Genomic DNA, 15,995 nt, shown 5'->3' with positions numbered 1-15,995 from the left:
TGACATAAAAACACTTCACATATTTAATATGTACAATTTGATAAATTTTTTTTTTTTTCCTTTTTGTCTTTTTTCGTGACCGGTAACGGGATCGCACCCTCAGTGTCGCGCCCGTACCGCGACCGGCAACGGGATCACAACCCTCGGTGTCGCGCCCGCACCGCGCTCAACCAGTGAGCGGACCGGTCTCTATATGGTATCCGAACCCTCGGTGGGAGCGCCGCCGTGCTCCCAAGCGCTGCACTCTACCGAGTGCGCCACCGGGCCGGCCCAGTTTGATAAATTTTGATGTTTGTATACATGAAACCATTACTATAATTAAGATAGAGATCATATCCATCACCCCCAAAATTTCTTTATGGCTCTTGGTAATCTCTTTCTCTTGCGCCTCTGTGTCCATCCTCTCCAGGCAACCACCACTGATCTGCTTTCTGTCACTACAGAATAGTTTGCATTTTCCAGAATTTTACATAAATGTGATCATAATCTTTTTTTTTGGTCTGGCGCTTTCACTCAGCATCATTATTTTGAGTTTCATCCATATGTATGCCAATAGTTTATTCTTTTTTATTGCTTAGTGGTATTCCATATGTATATACCACAATTTATTTTTTCACCTGTTGATGAATATTCGACTTATTTATTAAAGATAAAGCTGTTGTGAACTTTTGTGTACAAGTGCGTATGGATATATGCTTTCCTTTCTCTTGGGTAAATACCTGTTATGGCTGTATCATATGGTAGGTAGGTGTATGTTTAACTTTCTAAGAAATTTTTGAATTGTTTTCCAAGGTTTTTTTTTTTTAAACCATTTCACATTACAACAGTCTGTGAGATATAATTACAGTTTCAGTTTTTTCTCATCATCAACATTTGTTATGGTCAGTCTTTTTAATTTTAGCTATTCTAATAAGTGTGTAGTGACATCTCATTGTGATTATAATTTGGATTTCCCTAATTACTAATAATGTAGAGCATATTTCATGTGCTTATTTGCAATTCATATATCTTTTTTGGGTGAAGTGCCCGTTCAGATCTTGTGCCTATTTTTTAATTGCATTGTTTTCTTATGTTTTCTTTTAAACTTTTAGGTTTTATAAATATGTCTATGGTCCATTTTGAGTTAATTTTTGTATATGGTGCAAGGATGGATTGAAGTTTGTTTTTTTGCCTGTGGATATCCAATTGTTCTAGCTCTTTTGTTGAAAAAACTATCCTTTCTCTACTGAATTACCTTGGTATCTTTGTCAAAAATCAGTTGTCCATTACACGTGGGTCTATTGCTGAACATTATTCTGTTCTCTTGATCTATTTGTCTTATCTTTACGCCAGTATCACACTGTTTTGATTACTGTAAATTTATAATCAATCCTGAAATCAGGTAGTGTTAATCCTGCAACTTTGTTCTTTCTCAGAGTTGTTTTGATTGTCCTGGTCCTTTGTATTTCCACGTTAATTTTATGATCAGTTTGTCTATTTCTACAAGAAAGCCTGTTACGATTTTGACTGGGATTGAGTTAAGTCTATGGATCAGTTGGGGGAAGAACTGACAAATTAACAATATTGAGTCTTTTGACCCATGAACAAGTTATAGCTCTTTGTTTATTTAGTTTTTCTTTCGTTTCTCTCAGCAAAGTTTTGTAGTTTTTAGTGTGTAAGTCTTTCACATATTTTGTCAGGTTTATTCCTGAATAATTCATGTTTTTGGATGCTGTTATAAATTACATTTTTTAAAAATTTTAATATCTGGTTGTTCATTGCTAGTATATAGAAACACTTCAAAAAGTTCATAGGAAAATAGAATTAAAAGGCATGATGAATCTTTCCATGAACTTGAAGTACCCTCGTACAGTTGATTTTGTATGTCATATCATGCAGCTGTGCTAAATTCACTTAAGTTCCATTACTTTTTTTTTTTGTGGATTCCATTAGATTTTCCACATGAATGATTATGTCATATGTGAATAAAGACAATTTTACTTCTTATTCATCGATCTGAGTGTCTTTCTTTTTCTTGCATATTTGCTCTGGCCGGAACCTCCAGTATTATGTTGACTAGAAGTGGTGAGCATGGACATCTTGTCTTGTTCCTAACTTGAAGGGGAAAGCTTTCAGTCTTTCACCATTAAGTATGATGTTAGCTGTGGGTTTTTTATGAAGGTGTCTCTCTTTGATCAGACTGAGGAAGTTCCCTTCTGTCCCTAATTTGCGGAGATCTTTATCAGGATTGGATTTGGTATTTTGTCATGCTTTTTCTGAGTCTGTTGAGATGATCATGTAGTTTTTCTGTGGCTTTTCTTTTTAGTTTGTTAAATGGTAAACTGTTGATTGGTTTTTTTCAAGTTGCTAAAATCTCGTTTAGAAATTTCGGATCTGTGTTTATGAGAGATGTTAATTTTGTTGTCTTTGTCTGGTTTTGGTACCAGGGTATTGCTGTCCTCACAGAATGAGTTGGGAAGCTTTCCCTCTTCAATTTTCAGAAAGCATTTGTGTAGAATTGTATTATTTTTTCTTTAAATGTTTGGTAGAATTCACCAATGAAGCCATCTGGGCTTGGAGTTTTCTTTGTGGAAAGGTTTTTCTGTTTTATTTGATTTTTAGTTTTGCGTATCATTTTTTTCAAAAAAATAAGTTTTACTGAGGTACAATTTACTACCATAAAATTGACCATTCACTGGTTTTTGGTATACTGTGGGAAAAATTATAAATTCTTTTAATAGATATAGGTGTGTTCAGGTTACTTTGTGTCCTTCAAAGAATTTATTCATTTCTTCTAAATTGTAGAATTTGTTGGCATAAAGTTGTTCATAGTTTTATGTTATTATCTTTTTAATATCTGTAGAATCTATTGTGATGTTACCTCTCTCATTCCTGATATTGGTGACTTGGGTCTTTTGTCTTTTCCTTTATCAGTCTGGCTAGAAGTTTAAAAACTTTATTGATCTTGGCAAAGAATCAGCCTTTGATTTCATTGATTCTTTTTTGTTTCCTATTGCTTTAGTGTTTTATGTATCATTGATTTCCATTTTTTTCTTTATTATTTCATTTCTTCTGCTTACTTTGGTTTAATTTGCTCTTCTTTTTCTAATTTCTTAAGGTAGAAGCTGAGGTCATTGATTTAAGACTTTTAAAAATATTATATAAGCATTTAGCACTACAAATTTTTCCCTAAATATTGCTTTACTAGTATTCCACAAATTCTGATATGTGTGTCTTCATTTTGTTTGGTACTGTTTTCTGTGATGATGGTGTGGGGGGGCAGCTGGCTAGTATGTGGATCCAAACCCTTGACATTTCTGTTGTCAACTGACCATGGTCTTTTAATAATATAGTTTATCTCTCCCAGTCAACAGTCATGCAGGTTACCTCAGTTTTAGCTGTTTTGGAGGATAACTTCCTCTATCTTTGAGATGCCCCAAGGTCCTTCCATGTGATTTTTTTTTTTCTTTTTTGTGACCAGTAAGGGGATCGCAACCCTTGGCTTGGTGTCGCCCGAGAGCGCACTGGCCATCCATGTATAGGATCCGAACCCGCGGCTTTGGCGCTCCCAGCGCCGCACTCTCCCGAGTGAGCCACAGGGGCCGGGCCCCATGTGAGTTTTCACATAAGCCATGCAGCCTATGTTTTAAGTTAAGCCATCCCAAAACACACCTCAAATTTGGTGAAAATATGAGGTAGTGGACAGCCAAAAGCTTAATATTATTTATATATTTTACAGTTCAAGTCCCCACAGCTGAGTTAGTTTTTGTATCCCACATTTCTAAGTGAGATTTGGCTCATTTTGGTCACATGTCCATTCCATGTTCATTCACGTGTGTGGTATGCCCCTTTAGGTACTGTGCACTGGGCAGACTCTAGGAAGAAGGTATGAGGATGTTGCAGTTACACTGCGATCAGAATTGTTTTCTGTTGAAAATTTTGAAAACACAAGTTCTGATTTTGGACATGACCCAATAGCAGTTCTCATGTGTTTCCCCTATCATGTTTTAAGCTCTTGGGGGACAGGAATTATAAGTTTTGCTCTTTCTTTTTCCTTATCCCAAGATTCTAGAATAATACCTGGTATTTAGCAAATGTGTTTGAGTAAGTTAATGAGAATTCCTCATGGGTAGAAAAATTATTGAGGTAAATAGATTCAGAGCAGAAAAAAAGGAGGACAATCCCCTGGAGTATCACAGTTAGCTTAGATTTGTTTGTGGAATCGTTCCACTGTCTTGAGACCAATGCCACAGAGACTCTAATATGACTTTTGTCTGTTGATACAGTTCCTAACCTCTTGTTTTTTTTTTTTTTCCTTGTGTCTGAAAGGAGGTATATATGGAATTAAACTTTTTTTATGGTAGCCTAAGCTATGGGGTTTAAATAGGAATATTCATTCAAGTTAATAATCATTTTTATTTTCAGGATGTGGCTTTATTCCTCCAAGAATTTAATGCTCCTGAGATATTTATGGGGATACTGGCCAAATCCAAGTGTCCTCGATTAAGGGTAAGTATGTACATTTCTAAAGCCTTCCTTTTTGGAGCAATAATAGCAGATAGTGCTGGATAGTCTTTCATTTTTCTCACTTTGGTTTTCTAACTGGCTATAAATCAGCAAATCAACTTGCAGATGTTTATTGAATATTGCCAGGTTCTAGGTAATGAGCTATTTAAAATTATTAAGAGTCATAAAATTTAAATTTGGGCTAGAACAGGGAGATCAATACTTTCCTTGAACAGCTGTGGAAACCAGGTAGGCATAACCATAGCTATGCTGCTAATATATGGAAGAACAGGGAATAGTGCCTGGACCTCCTGTTTCTCAATTCATTGCTCTTTTTTACTCAAAATCCTCTGTTGCTTAAAACCATTCTAAACTCAGCCTGTTGCTAAAGACTCTCCACAATCTGAACCTAACTCATTTTTCCAGCATAAAATCTTGTCTCCAGATGGTCCTTCTGGTTTAGCCAGGCTTGTCTACATCCTGTCTCATCAGCTTACTGTGATCACCATCTCTGTGCCTCCCTTTGTCTGCGTTTCATCCTTCTTAATATTCACATGTGTTATTCGAGGTGGTACTTCTGTGCCTTCCCAAATAAGTAAGCTCTTGGTGGTTATTGCTGGTAATAAACTCCCAAGAACAATAAAGTCTAAATGAGAGGTCTTTATATATGTGCTGTGCAGTGTGCTGTGCTTTATTGCTGTTTAAGTTGCCCCGTGCTGTGCCTATCATGGATGATTAGTAAATATCTGTTGAATAGTATAATAAAGTTATGAATAATTGCTACTTAGTATTTGTTTTTATTACTCCTATGAGGTATACTTTATAGATAAAAGAACTAAGTCTCAGGTTAGGATATGTGTCTAGGATCACATGTAAATATCTGTTGAATAGTATAATAAAGTTATGAATAATTGCTACTTAGTATTTGTTTTTACTACTCCTATGAGGTATACTTTATAGATAAAAGAACTAAGTCTCAGGTTAGGATATGTGTCTAGGATCACACAAGTAGGACAGAATAGAGCTGGGATCTGAGCCTAGGCCTGAATCTGGTATCACCACTGTACTGTATTGCCTCTCTTTCTTTTGAGATTATGAAGTGGATAATTCTGTTATATATTTTTACAAATTGAGCATTGAAATAAAATTTTTGTTTAAGAGAATGCTCTACCATAATTGGGACCTGATGAACCACTTTTTCCTTGAGTCTTTATATTAATATAAAGATTTGAGAGTTATGTAACTTTTTTTTCCTGGGCTTTTCTATCTAAAATATATTGACTCACAATTAGTACTTAAAGAAATGAGCTTATGTCAGGAAATGGCACCTTTTAGCAATTAGTCATATTGTTGTATACATCCGTTAGCCACAGCCTACTACAACAGTGATTCTCAGCCTTGGCTATATGTTAGAATCACCTAGGACATGGGCTGGCAAACTTCAGCATGTCCCAGGGTCACTGATTGCTTAGCCCACCCCAGGGTTTCTGATTCAGTAGGTCAGGGAGAGGGTGCAGGATTTCTAATACATTCCCAGGTGATGGTAGTGCTATGGACAGGGGCCACACTTTGAGAAGCTTTGCCCTAGGGAGCTTTTAAATATCCTGAGTCAGGCCATACCCCAGATGAATTAAAACAGAATCTCCAAGTGTAAGACTCTAGGCAGCTTTTAAATTTTTCCAGGTGATTTCAGTGAACAACCAAGACTGAGAAACTTGGTCTTTGATCGGAAGTTCAATTATTCACTCTTTAGTTTATAAGGGTAATGTATGTGTTTCTTTTCTGCCCCTACTCTCCTTTAATCTTTTCTCAGCATTTGACCACCCAGACTTTATTGAAACTCTCCACTCCTGCAGCTTCTGTGCCTTCTCAGTCTCTGGTCTCTGAACTCTTTGGTCACATCTCTGTCACTTTTATTGGCTTTTTTCTTTCTTCCTTTTTCATACTTCCCTGAGGTGGGTGTAGACCCTGATTCCTTCTTCTCTCTTTGTTCATTTCCTTAGTGAGTTCATGCACTCTTTACACCTTTAAGTTACAACTCTGCCTGTAGGATCAAAGCCCTGACTTCCCTTTTGATAACTGATACTACATTACATCTCCAACTTTCTTTAGGCATTCTCTACTTGCATGCTACATTTTCTAATAGCATATTCCCTCATACATCCTAACTCAATGATTGTCACCCTTGTTTGATCATAAAAATCATCTGCTGGGTAAACAATAGCTTCCTATGCTGTACCCTAGAAATTCTGATTCAGAAGATCTGAGATGGGACTTGGAAATCTGTATATTTAACAAGCTCCCTGAGTGATTCTCATGCTCCAGCAAGTATGGAAACACTGTACTATCTGAACTCATTGTGTCCTTTCATACACCTTCTTTTCCACTTTTCTTGTTAATGGGACCAATGTCTTTGGGGAAATGAGGCAACTTGAAACCTAGGAGTCATGTCCAACTGCTTTTTCCCTTTGCCTCCTGTCAGATTATTTTGCTTTCACCTTGAGAGTCTTCCTCACCTCTATCCCTTTCCATGCCTACCATCACCACCCTCATCTTCTTTCATCTTGGTTACTGAAGAGCAGTAGGGAATAGTGGTTAAATGCTCTGCTGTTTCCTAGTTGAAGATCTTAGGCAAGTTACTTAACTTCTCTGTGCTTTAGGTTCCTCATTTGAGAAACAGACATAATAATAATACCTACTTCATAAATTATTATATGAAATGAAACATGTAAAATGATTAGAGTAGTGCCTGGTAATAAGTGCTAAATAAACATTAGCTGTTATTACCGAAGTTGATTCTTAATTTCTTTTAAACTTTTTTTTCACTATAATGCATTATGTATTTTGCGGCCAGAATAATCTTCCTAATATATTGTTTTGGTATGTGGTCTTCCTTTTCTGAGTACCTTCATGGCTCCAGATAACCTCCCAGATTAAGTCTAAACTCTTCAGCATGGCGTTCAAAACCTTTAATCCCAATCCTTTTTACCTGATGTATTTATATCATGCTATTCTCACACTTCGTGCTACAGCCAGAGTGATTTCTTTATTGTTCTCTGTTTTAACCATGTATATCGTTCCCTTCCTGCCTTTGCTGATACTTTCCCCTTGTTTGAACATCTTTCTTCTTTGCATAACTAAATTCTGTCAACCATATAAGGCTCATTTTATCCATAAATTTTATTCTTCCGTAACTCCTGCCTTTGATCTTTCTTTTCCTTGTGTCTTTCATCCCTTCTCAAATTCTGTAAGCTTGTCATGGTTAGGGTGCAGGTGGTGTACTTCTGTATGCTGCCTCCTCTTCCCCTCCCCCCAAACTTGGCTCAGTGAAAGTTTTTGTTCAAGTTGTTATTTTTGTATTTGTCTTTCACCTCAGAGCCATAGTGACCTGTGGAAATTTGATTTGGCAGGAAATCTGTGTGGGAATTTTAGGTAATATGGCCTGTTTCCAGGAGATATGTGTGTCCATCAGCAGTGATAAAAATCTTGGGTAAGTCTTACTACATTATAATTATTTTTTTAATAGATTTATATTTTATATCCCTAAGGAGATCCTAATCCATAAGAGAGAGAGGAAAATATGAAATACAGTGCTTCCTTTGTCTTGATGAACACTCTCCAGGAACTTCATTTTGTGTTGATGGTAGCAAGGGGCTTTCATACTATGTATAGACATGATTCAGGATTTAAGCCTGTTTTCTTCATCAGTAGCAAAGGAACCTGAATTGTCAGCAGGTGATAAGCCAGGTAGGAAAAGAACCAGTGGGGCAAAACTTGGAGATGGGTCAGCTGACTAGAATCCAAAACACTTTAGGTGCAGGGGATTCAAGGACACAATGATAGAGTCTGGAGAACCTAGATTTGTTGAATAGTGTCATCCTGAGAACCTGGACTTAGATGAGAGGGTAAGACTTGCCAAGAGACTAGAAGATAAAGGGTTGCCTCTGTGATTAAATGGCCTTCATACTTCTGCTTGGAGTCTAGTTCTCTCCCATATGTAGGAAAGTTTTGGGCAGGGGTTTTTTAATGGTGGAAACCCTGGTGGCTACTTTAGGAGCTCTGAGAACACTCTGAAATTATATGCTAAATTTTGTGGGTATATTCATTTTCTAGGCAGAGAGTTCATGGCTATTAATTAGAATCTCAGAGAAATCTGTGACCAAAATAGGTTAAGAAAACTGTTGTAGGCAGTTCTTGTCAGAGCTAGGGTTCAATCACAGGATTCAAGTACCTGGGTCTCTAAAAAAGAGGTGATTACCTCTTCTAGATGTAGAGGGACTTTAAGATCCTAGTTTAAGGTATTTATTCCTCAGTAATATACAGTCATTTATGGAGCAAATGACTTGATTATGTTTGGTCTCTAGTGTTCCCTTCCAAAAACTGATGAGAAATGTTAACACAAGATCCTAGTTTAAGGTATTTATTCCTCAGTAATATACAGTCATTTATGGAGCAAATGACTCGATTATGTTTGGTCTCTAGTGTTCCCTTCCAAAAACTGATGAGAAATGTTAACAAATTTTGTAAATTCAATTAAATGCTTATCTTAAAGCTCATATGGAAAAATTTACATTACTAATGGTATATAAATTTGTTCAGCCACTTTAGAATAGTTGGGCATTATCTAGCCAAGTTGGAAGATATGCATGTCCTGCTACTCAGCAATGCCACTTGTATACAGTAAGAAATATACAGTAAGAAAAACTGCATATGTACATCAGGATACTCATACAATTAAGAGCATTGCTTGAAATAGCCCAAAATTGGAATCAACCCAAATGTCCATCAAAAGTAGTCTGGAAAAGTAAATTTTGTTATATTCATACAATGAATGTCCTGCAGGAATGAATGAAAGAACAATAGCTACATGAGCAGTGTGGGTTCATCTTACAAATACATGGTTTTGAGCAAAAAAACTAAGACTCAAAAGAGTACATACAATATAATTTCTTTCATATGAAGTTCAAAAGCAAAAATAAAAATATATAAAATAGAATGCGAGCAAAGCAAGGAAATGATTGCTGGAAAAGTCAGGACAGAATTGTGATTTGGAATGTACACATGGGGGCTGCAGAGATACAACACTGTCCTGTTTCTTGGAAACATAACTGTTTGCTTTATAATTATTCATTAACTATAGATTTGTTTCCTTATAGGCTTTTCTGTATATATGCTATGTTTCACAATAAAAATGTTAAAAAATTAAAAGAAAATTCTGATATTAGAAATGAAAGAAGTGAGGCATGTGGGTTAAATTTTTTTATTTTTATAGGCAGGTGTTATTGCACTGTTTGTATGACTCAGACCCACCTACTCTGCTGGAAACAAGCAGGTATGCTTTTCTCTTTTTATGAATTCTATAAAGTTACCTATAAGGGAATCTACAAAAATAGATTTAATTCTTCATTCTCAAATTTCCTTTACTGGTTTTGAAAGATAGACATTAAGCTCACATTTATCACGTAGGTTGTTGCTTACTTGCCTTTCCCAGACAGAAGTGGCCAGTGTCTGGGTTGAAAGGATCCGGGAATATCCAGCTATTTATGACAGCATTTGCTTCATCATGTCAAGTTCAACAAGTGGTGAGTTACCAAAATCTAGCAAAAAATTTTTAGGTTATATTTAATTGTTAGGCAACCATGTAAATTTGTGTAAGTCACTTTTTTAAAAAAGGCTTAGTGCAAGGTGAGAAAACATTTAAATTCAAGATATAAAATTTATTCTTAAACTCCTAGGACACCAATAAATCCTCCATTTAAAAATGAAGGAAGATAAGCAAGTTTAAACATATGAGATAAATCACCCTTAGAATAAGTACTGCTTTGGCAACATTTGGCTTTCTTGGGATAGTTTTAGGAATTTTGCTTAACCTTATTGCTTTTAACATTTCTTTTCTTGTTTCAATATCTGCTTTATTCTTTGTAGTTGACTTGCTGGTGAAGGTGGGGGAGGTTGTGGACAAGCTCTTTGATTTGGATGAGAAACTAATGTTGGAATGGATTAGAAATGGGGCTGTTCAGCCTTTGGACCAACCCCAGGAAGATTCTGAAGAGCAGCCAGTATTTAGGATTGTTCCTTGTGTACTTGAAGCTGCCAAACAAGTACGGTAGGTGGACTCTTTTGTGCAAAATGTTCTGGGAAAATCCAATTGCTAGAAGTGTCCTTAGATATAAAAGCCTTCTTAGTTTCCTTTCCACAGGGTGAAGTACACAACCACTCTTTGTTGGATTTGATTCACTGCTAATATTTGTGGTGACGATGTATTTGCTCTTTGCAGGAATGGTAATGGTTGCAAAATTCCTGTTCTAATATCATTTAGCTATGTCAACTTTATTTATTTATTTATTTTTTCCTTTTTGTCTTTTTTCGTGACCGGCAACGGATTGCAACCCTCAGTGTCGCGCCCGTACCGGACCAGGACCGGCAACGGGATCGCAACCCTCGGTGTTGCGCCCGCACCTCGCTCAGCCAGTGAGCGGCTGGTCTGTATGTGGGATCCGAACCCTCGGCAGGAGCGCCGCCGCGCTCCCAAGCGATGCACTGTAGCAGTGCGCCACCGGGCCAGCCCCGAGCTATGTCAACTTTAACTGTGGTTTCTATCTTAACATCATGAGCAATTTTATGTAATTTAAATCAAAGAAAAGATTTTCTTGTGCTGTATTTTACTTTGAACTTTTGACAAGTTCTTTAATTAATATTGGAAATCATTTATTTTCTTGCTTCTGTGTATATATGCCAATCTTGCATAAGTGACTGGTTTGGGGGCTCTAATGTCTTGCCGAGAGAGATTACTAGGTTTAATAGGTCTTTGAAACTGTTTATTGCTGCTAACTAGAAAATTAATTTTTGAACTGATCTGCTTAGTAGTCAGTAGTGCATTCTTCGTGCTTAATAAGCCACGTTAAAACCTATTAATTTTATGTCCTTTATCAAGTGAGGTTTAAATTCATCATCTGTTCCCCAAACCTGCTTCAGTATTCTCAATCTCAGTAAATGATCCAATCATTATCCCATTTGGGTACTGTGTAAGAAATGTGGATGCCACTACTGACTCTTCCCCCGCCCCCCACCGGCCCCCACTCTTTTCCTATGGCCAGTCAACCTTCAAGCCTTGTTTCTGTCTTTTTCTGGGATCCCATGTATGCTACCACCAGGCCACTGTTCTCTGCCACCTGGTCTACTGCCACGTACTCTTCCATAAGTTCCCTGCCTCTGGGCTTAACTCCTTCTGAGTCTAGACTTTAGAGGTATCTTTGCAAAGCACACAGTCATCATCTCACTCCTTAGGATAAGTTCCAAATTTTTTTAAAAATATGACTTATAAGGCCCTGTATAGTGCCTCTCTATTTTTATTCCTTGTACTATATGTTTCAACCATATGAAATTTCCTTCCTTTCTTCAACTGAACCAAGCTCTCCTGCCTCCAAGCCTTTGCACAGTATGTCTTCTCTACCTCAAACACTTCTTTGCCCCTTCAGGTTTCTGTGTAAATATTATATCTCTTAAGATGCCTTCCCTGACCCTCCAAACTAAATAAAGTCTGCTTGCTGTGGTGGTCTTCTATCACCTGAGACTTCCCCTAGTGCCACAGTTCATATCACTTTATTGTAATTACCCTTTTAATTATCTTCTTTCCTGTTAGACTATAAACTTTATGAAGGTAGAGATAACATCTTATGCATCTCTGTTTTCTTAGCCCCTGACATAGTGCCTGAAAATAGTAGGTACTTAAATATTTACTGACTCATCATTTTAATTTTTCACTATCTTTTCACTTAATTGCTTGAAGAACTAAGACTGAGTTTCTGAGAATCCAAAGTGTTAGTTATAAGAATTATACTTACATGGTTTTAGTGTTCTCAGCTAGGGTGCTAGGATAATATTGTGAAGTTTTTTTTTTTTTTTCCTTTTTGTCTTTTTTTTTTTACTGACCGGTAATGGGATCGCAACCCTCGGTGTCGCGCCCGTACCGGGGACCGGCAACGGGATCGCAACCCTCGGTGTCGCGCCCGTACCGGGGACCGGCAACGGGATCGCAACCCTCGGTGTCGCGCCCGTACCGGGGACCGGCAACGGGATCGCAACCCTCGGTGTCGCGCCCGTACCGGGGACCGGCAACGGGATCGCAACCCTCGGTGTCGCGCCCGTACCGGGGACCGGCAACGGGATCGCAACCCTCAGTGTTGCACCCGCACCGTGCTCAGCCAGTGAGCGGGAACCGGTCTCCATATGGGATCCGAACCCTCGGTGGGAGCGCCGCTGCGCTCCCAAGCGGTGCACTCTCCAGTGCGCCACCGGGCCGGCCCATATTGTGAAGTTTTAAGAACATTATTATTATCATGCTTGGTGCAGTGGTCTTTACATTCATACTACAAAAGTCTCTGTCATTTTTTTCTGTTCTAATTTATTCAAGTAAACCAGAATGATGAAGTATCACCTAGCATGTTTCTGCATTGTTGCTTTTGGGGGATAGGGCCAAAAAGAATTTTTACTTCTTGTCCTGTGTGTATTGATTCTGTTACATAATATTTGTTTGCTTCTTTGTTTTACTGTTTCCACTATTAGAATGTAAGCTGTAGTGAGCAGAGACTTTGTTCTGTTCCCTGTTTTATCGTTAGCACCTAGGGCATTGGCTAGCACAGAGTAATAAATATTTGTTGAATGAGTGAATGATTACAATCCCCTGGACGGTGAAGTTGTTGATTCAATACTTTTGCTTTTTGTATTTAGTTCTGAAAATCCAGAAGGTCTTGATGTTTACATGCATATCTTACAGCTACTTACCACAGTGGATGATGGAATTCAAGCAATTGGTAAGATGGTTTATTGAGATGCACTATAGTTAATCATTTAATTGTTTGTTGTTTTTAAATTACTCCTCTCTCTATAATTTTTATTAAGTACAGTGTCCTGACTCTGGAAAAGACACTTGGAATTTACTTTTTGACTTGGTCTGCCATGACTTCTGCCAGTCTGATGATCCACCCATCATACTTCAAGAACAGAAAACAGTGCTAGCCTCTGTTTTTTCAGTGTTGTCTGCCATCTATGCTTCACAAGCTGAACAAGAGTATCTGAGGATAGAAAAAGGCAAGTATCATTTTGGTTCACTAAATTAAATTCTGGAGTATTAGGTTTTAAAGCCCAAGCCTGTGTTTGTTTTTGGTTTTTTTCTCCCATTTTTTTTTCATACTTTTTCCCCACAATTACAAAAATATTACATGCTCTATAGAAAAATTTATAAAATTTATAAAAGGCATCAAGGAACACCAGAGATAATTACATACATTCACATGCATATATATTTTTAAGTCCTGCTTTTTAGCTAACGTTTTTCATTTAGAAATATAAAATGAATATTTTCCTATGTAAACACTTCTTTTCACAGAATGATTTTTATGACTACAGTTAAGTCTGTGATTCATTTAGAATTTATTATGTTGTCACATGTAAGGTAGGGTTTCAGTTTTTTCCAGATGACTACCCAGTTGTCTCAACATCATTTAGTGGATACTTCAGTTTACCCACACTGACTTGAAATTTCATCATTACTATTTTCTTAATTCTCTCATATGTTTTATTTGGTTCCTTGCTCTATTCATATATCAGTAGCCACAGTGTTTTAGTTATTAAGGTTTTACATTTTAATACCTTGTAGGGCTAGTCCCCCTTCATTCTGATTTTTCAGAGTGTTTTTAACTTGTTCTTATTTAACACTGAATTAGATTAAGTTCCAAAACCAAAAAATCTTCCTGGTGAGTAACAGAACATGTTATACTTTTTCATTTGATCAAGTCTTATTTTGTGTACCTCAGTAATGATTTTATGGCTTTCTTCATATAAATCATTTTTTTTATTAGGTTTACTCTTAGATATTTTATCTTTTGGGTTGCTATCATCTATGATGTATTTTCTTCCATTGATTATTGATGGAATATATGAAGGCTATTGATTTCTGTATATTAATTTTTTCCAGTAACCTTACTGGATTGTCTTACTCCTTTTAATAGTTATTCCAGTGATAATCTTGGGCTTTATCTCATACTTCTTTGGCATTAAGTTAGATATGTTTTACCACTTTTCTATCTCTGATTTCTCTCTCTTACCTAATTTGATTGCCTGATACCTCTGATGTTAAATATAGTGGTGATAGAAAACATCCTTATTGTGTTCCTGACTGTATTGGGAATGATTCTAGAATTGTATCATTAAGCATTATAAAGTATTTATTTTACCATTTAAGGAAGAATTAATCTGTTCCTATTTTATTAAGAGTTTTATATGTTGAATATGTTCAAGTGTCTTTTCCGCATTATGGATGGATATAGCTTACCTCATAGACAAGGTGACATTTAGTACAGACCTGAGGGAGATAATGGAAGGGGGCACGTCAACACCTGGGAAAAAAGCATTCCAGACCAAGGGAACAGCGAGCGTAAAAGCCCTGAACTAGATATGTGCCTGATATGTTTGAGGAAGAGCAGTGAGACCCTGTATGGCTGGGGTGGATTTAGCAAAGGAAACAGAAGTAGCACATGGGGCCAAAGAGGTAAAGTGTGGAGGGCGTGATTTTGCATTTTACTCTGAGTGAGATAGGGATCCATGGAGGTTTTAATTAGAGATTGAATACACATTAGCTGACTTTAGTAGGCTGCTGTGTTGATAAGAATCTGGAGGGGGCAAAGGTACAAAAGGGAGACCAGGAGGCTGTTGTTATAACTGAGGCAAGGGATGTTATAATTTGGATCAAGGTGATAGCAATAGTCAGATTCTGATCATTTTTAGATAGTACCAATAGGTTTTGCTCACAGGATGGGGAGGGTGAGAAGAGAAAACTCAAGGATATGTTTGGCATTTTGTGCAAAAAATGAGATAGGGAAGACTGAGCTAGGGAAGACTGGTTTTAAACATGTTAAATTTGAGATGTCTATTAGATGTCCAAGTGGAAGTGTTGAGTGGGCAATTTGAGTCTGGGGTTGAGGTGAGAGGCCTGAGCCAAAAATATAAATGTTAGAGTTTCAGTTGTTATGCTGTTTAGGTCTTTCATAACCTTTGTTATTTCTTGTAACTTGATTTGATGTAAAATGAGAAGAAAACTAATATCTTTTAATACAGTTATGTTTGTTGTTTTCTCTTTTTATCATTTGCAGTTTGCTTAATGAGTGTTCGTGGCATGTTATTTGGTATACAGATGTTCATTTAAATTGCCCATCTTTGTCTCTTTTAATGCTTTTTTGGCCTAAATCCTTTTTTACTAGATACAAAAATCACTATCCCTGTTTTCCTTTTGTTTGCACTTACTACTGATACCTCTGCCTATCCTTTTCAACCTTTCCAGATACTTTGTGTTGGTGTATTGATTTCTTTTAATAGGTGAGTTAAACTCATTTATATGTACTGATATAATAGTTATGTTTGATCTGAATGGTGTCATGTTTTCATTATATGGTTTATTTGCTTTTTTTTTTTTTTTTTAAAGATGACCGGAAAGGGGATCTTTTTTTTTTGTC

At 36.9% G+C, this 15,995-nt stretch overlaps 1 protein-coding gene across 1 annotated transcript in view; it reads left to right on the top strand.

Moving 5' to 3' along the window:
* The window catches only part of SAAL1 (serum amyloid A-like 1), a 27,470-nt gene that overhangs the window by 4,519 nt on the left and 6,956 nt on the right, over positions 1–15,995 (top strand). Inside the window, exons 3-9 of the mRNA XM_008589618.1 lie at positions 4,405–4,488; positions 7,896–7,975; positions 9,758–9,817; positions 9,952–10,067; positions 10,411–10,591; positions 13,216–13,298; positions 13,387–13,575. Coding sequence (XP_008587840.1) covers positions 4,405–4,488; positions 7,896–7,975; positions 9,758–9,817; positions 9,952–10,067; positions 10,411–10,591; positions 13,216–13,298; positions 13,387–13,575 — 793 coding nt within the window. The remainder of the gene's footprint in view (positions 1–4,404; positions 4,489–7,895; positions 7,976–9,757; positions 9,818–9,951; positions 10,068–10,410; positions 10,592–13,215; positions 13,299–13,386; positions 13,576–15,995) is intronic.

This window comes from Galeopterus variegatus, unplaced genomic scaffold, assembly GCF_000696425.1.
Source record: "Galeopterus variegatus unplaced genomic scaffold, G_variegatus-3.0.2 Scaffold5556, whole genome shotgun sequence".
In the NCBI taxonomy this organism is placed as follows: domain Eukaryota; kingdom Metazoa; phylum Chordata; class Mammalia; order Dermoptera; family Cynocephalidae; genus Galeopterus; species Galeopterus variegatus.
The sequence above is the reverse complement of the archived record's forward strand: the minus strand, read 5'-3'. Positions and strand labels throughout refer to the sequence as shown.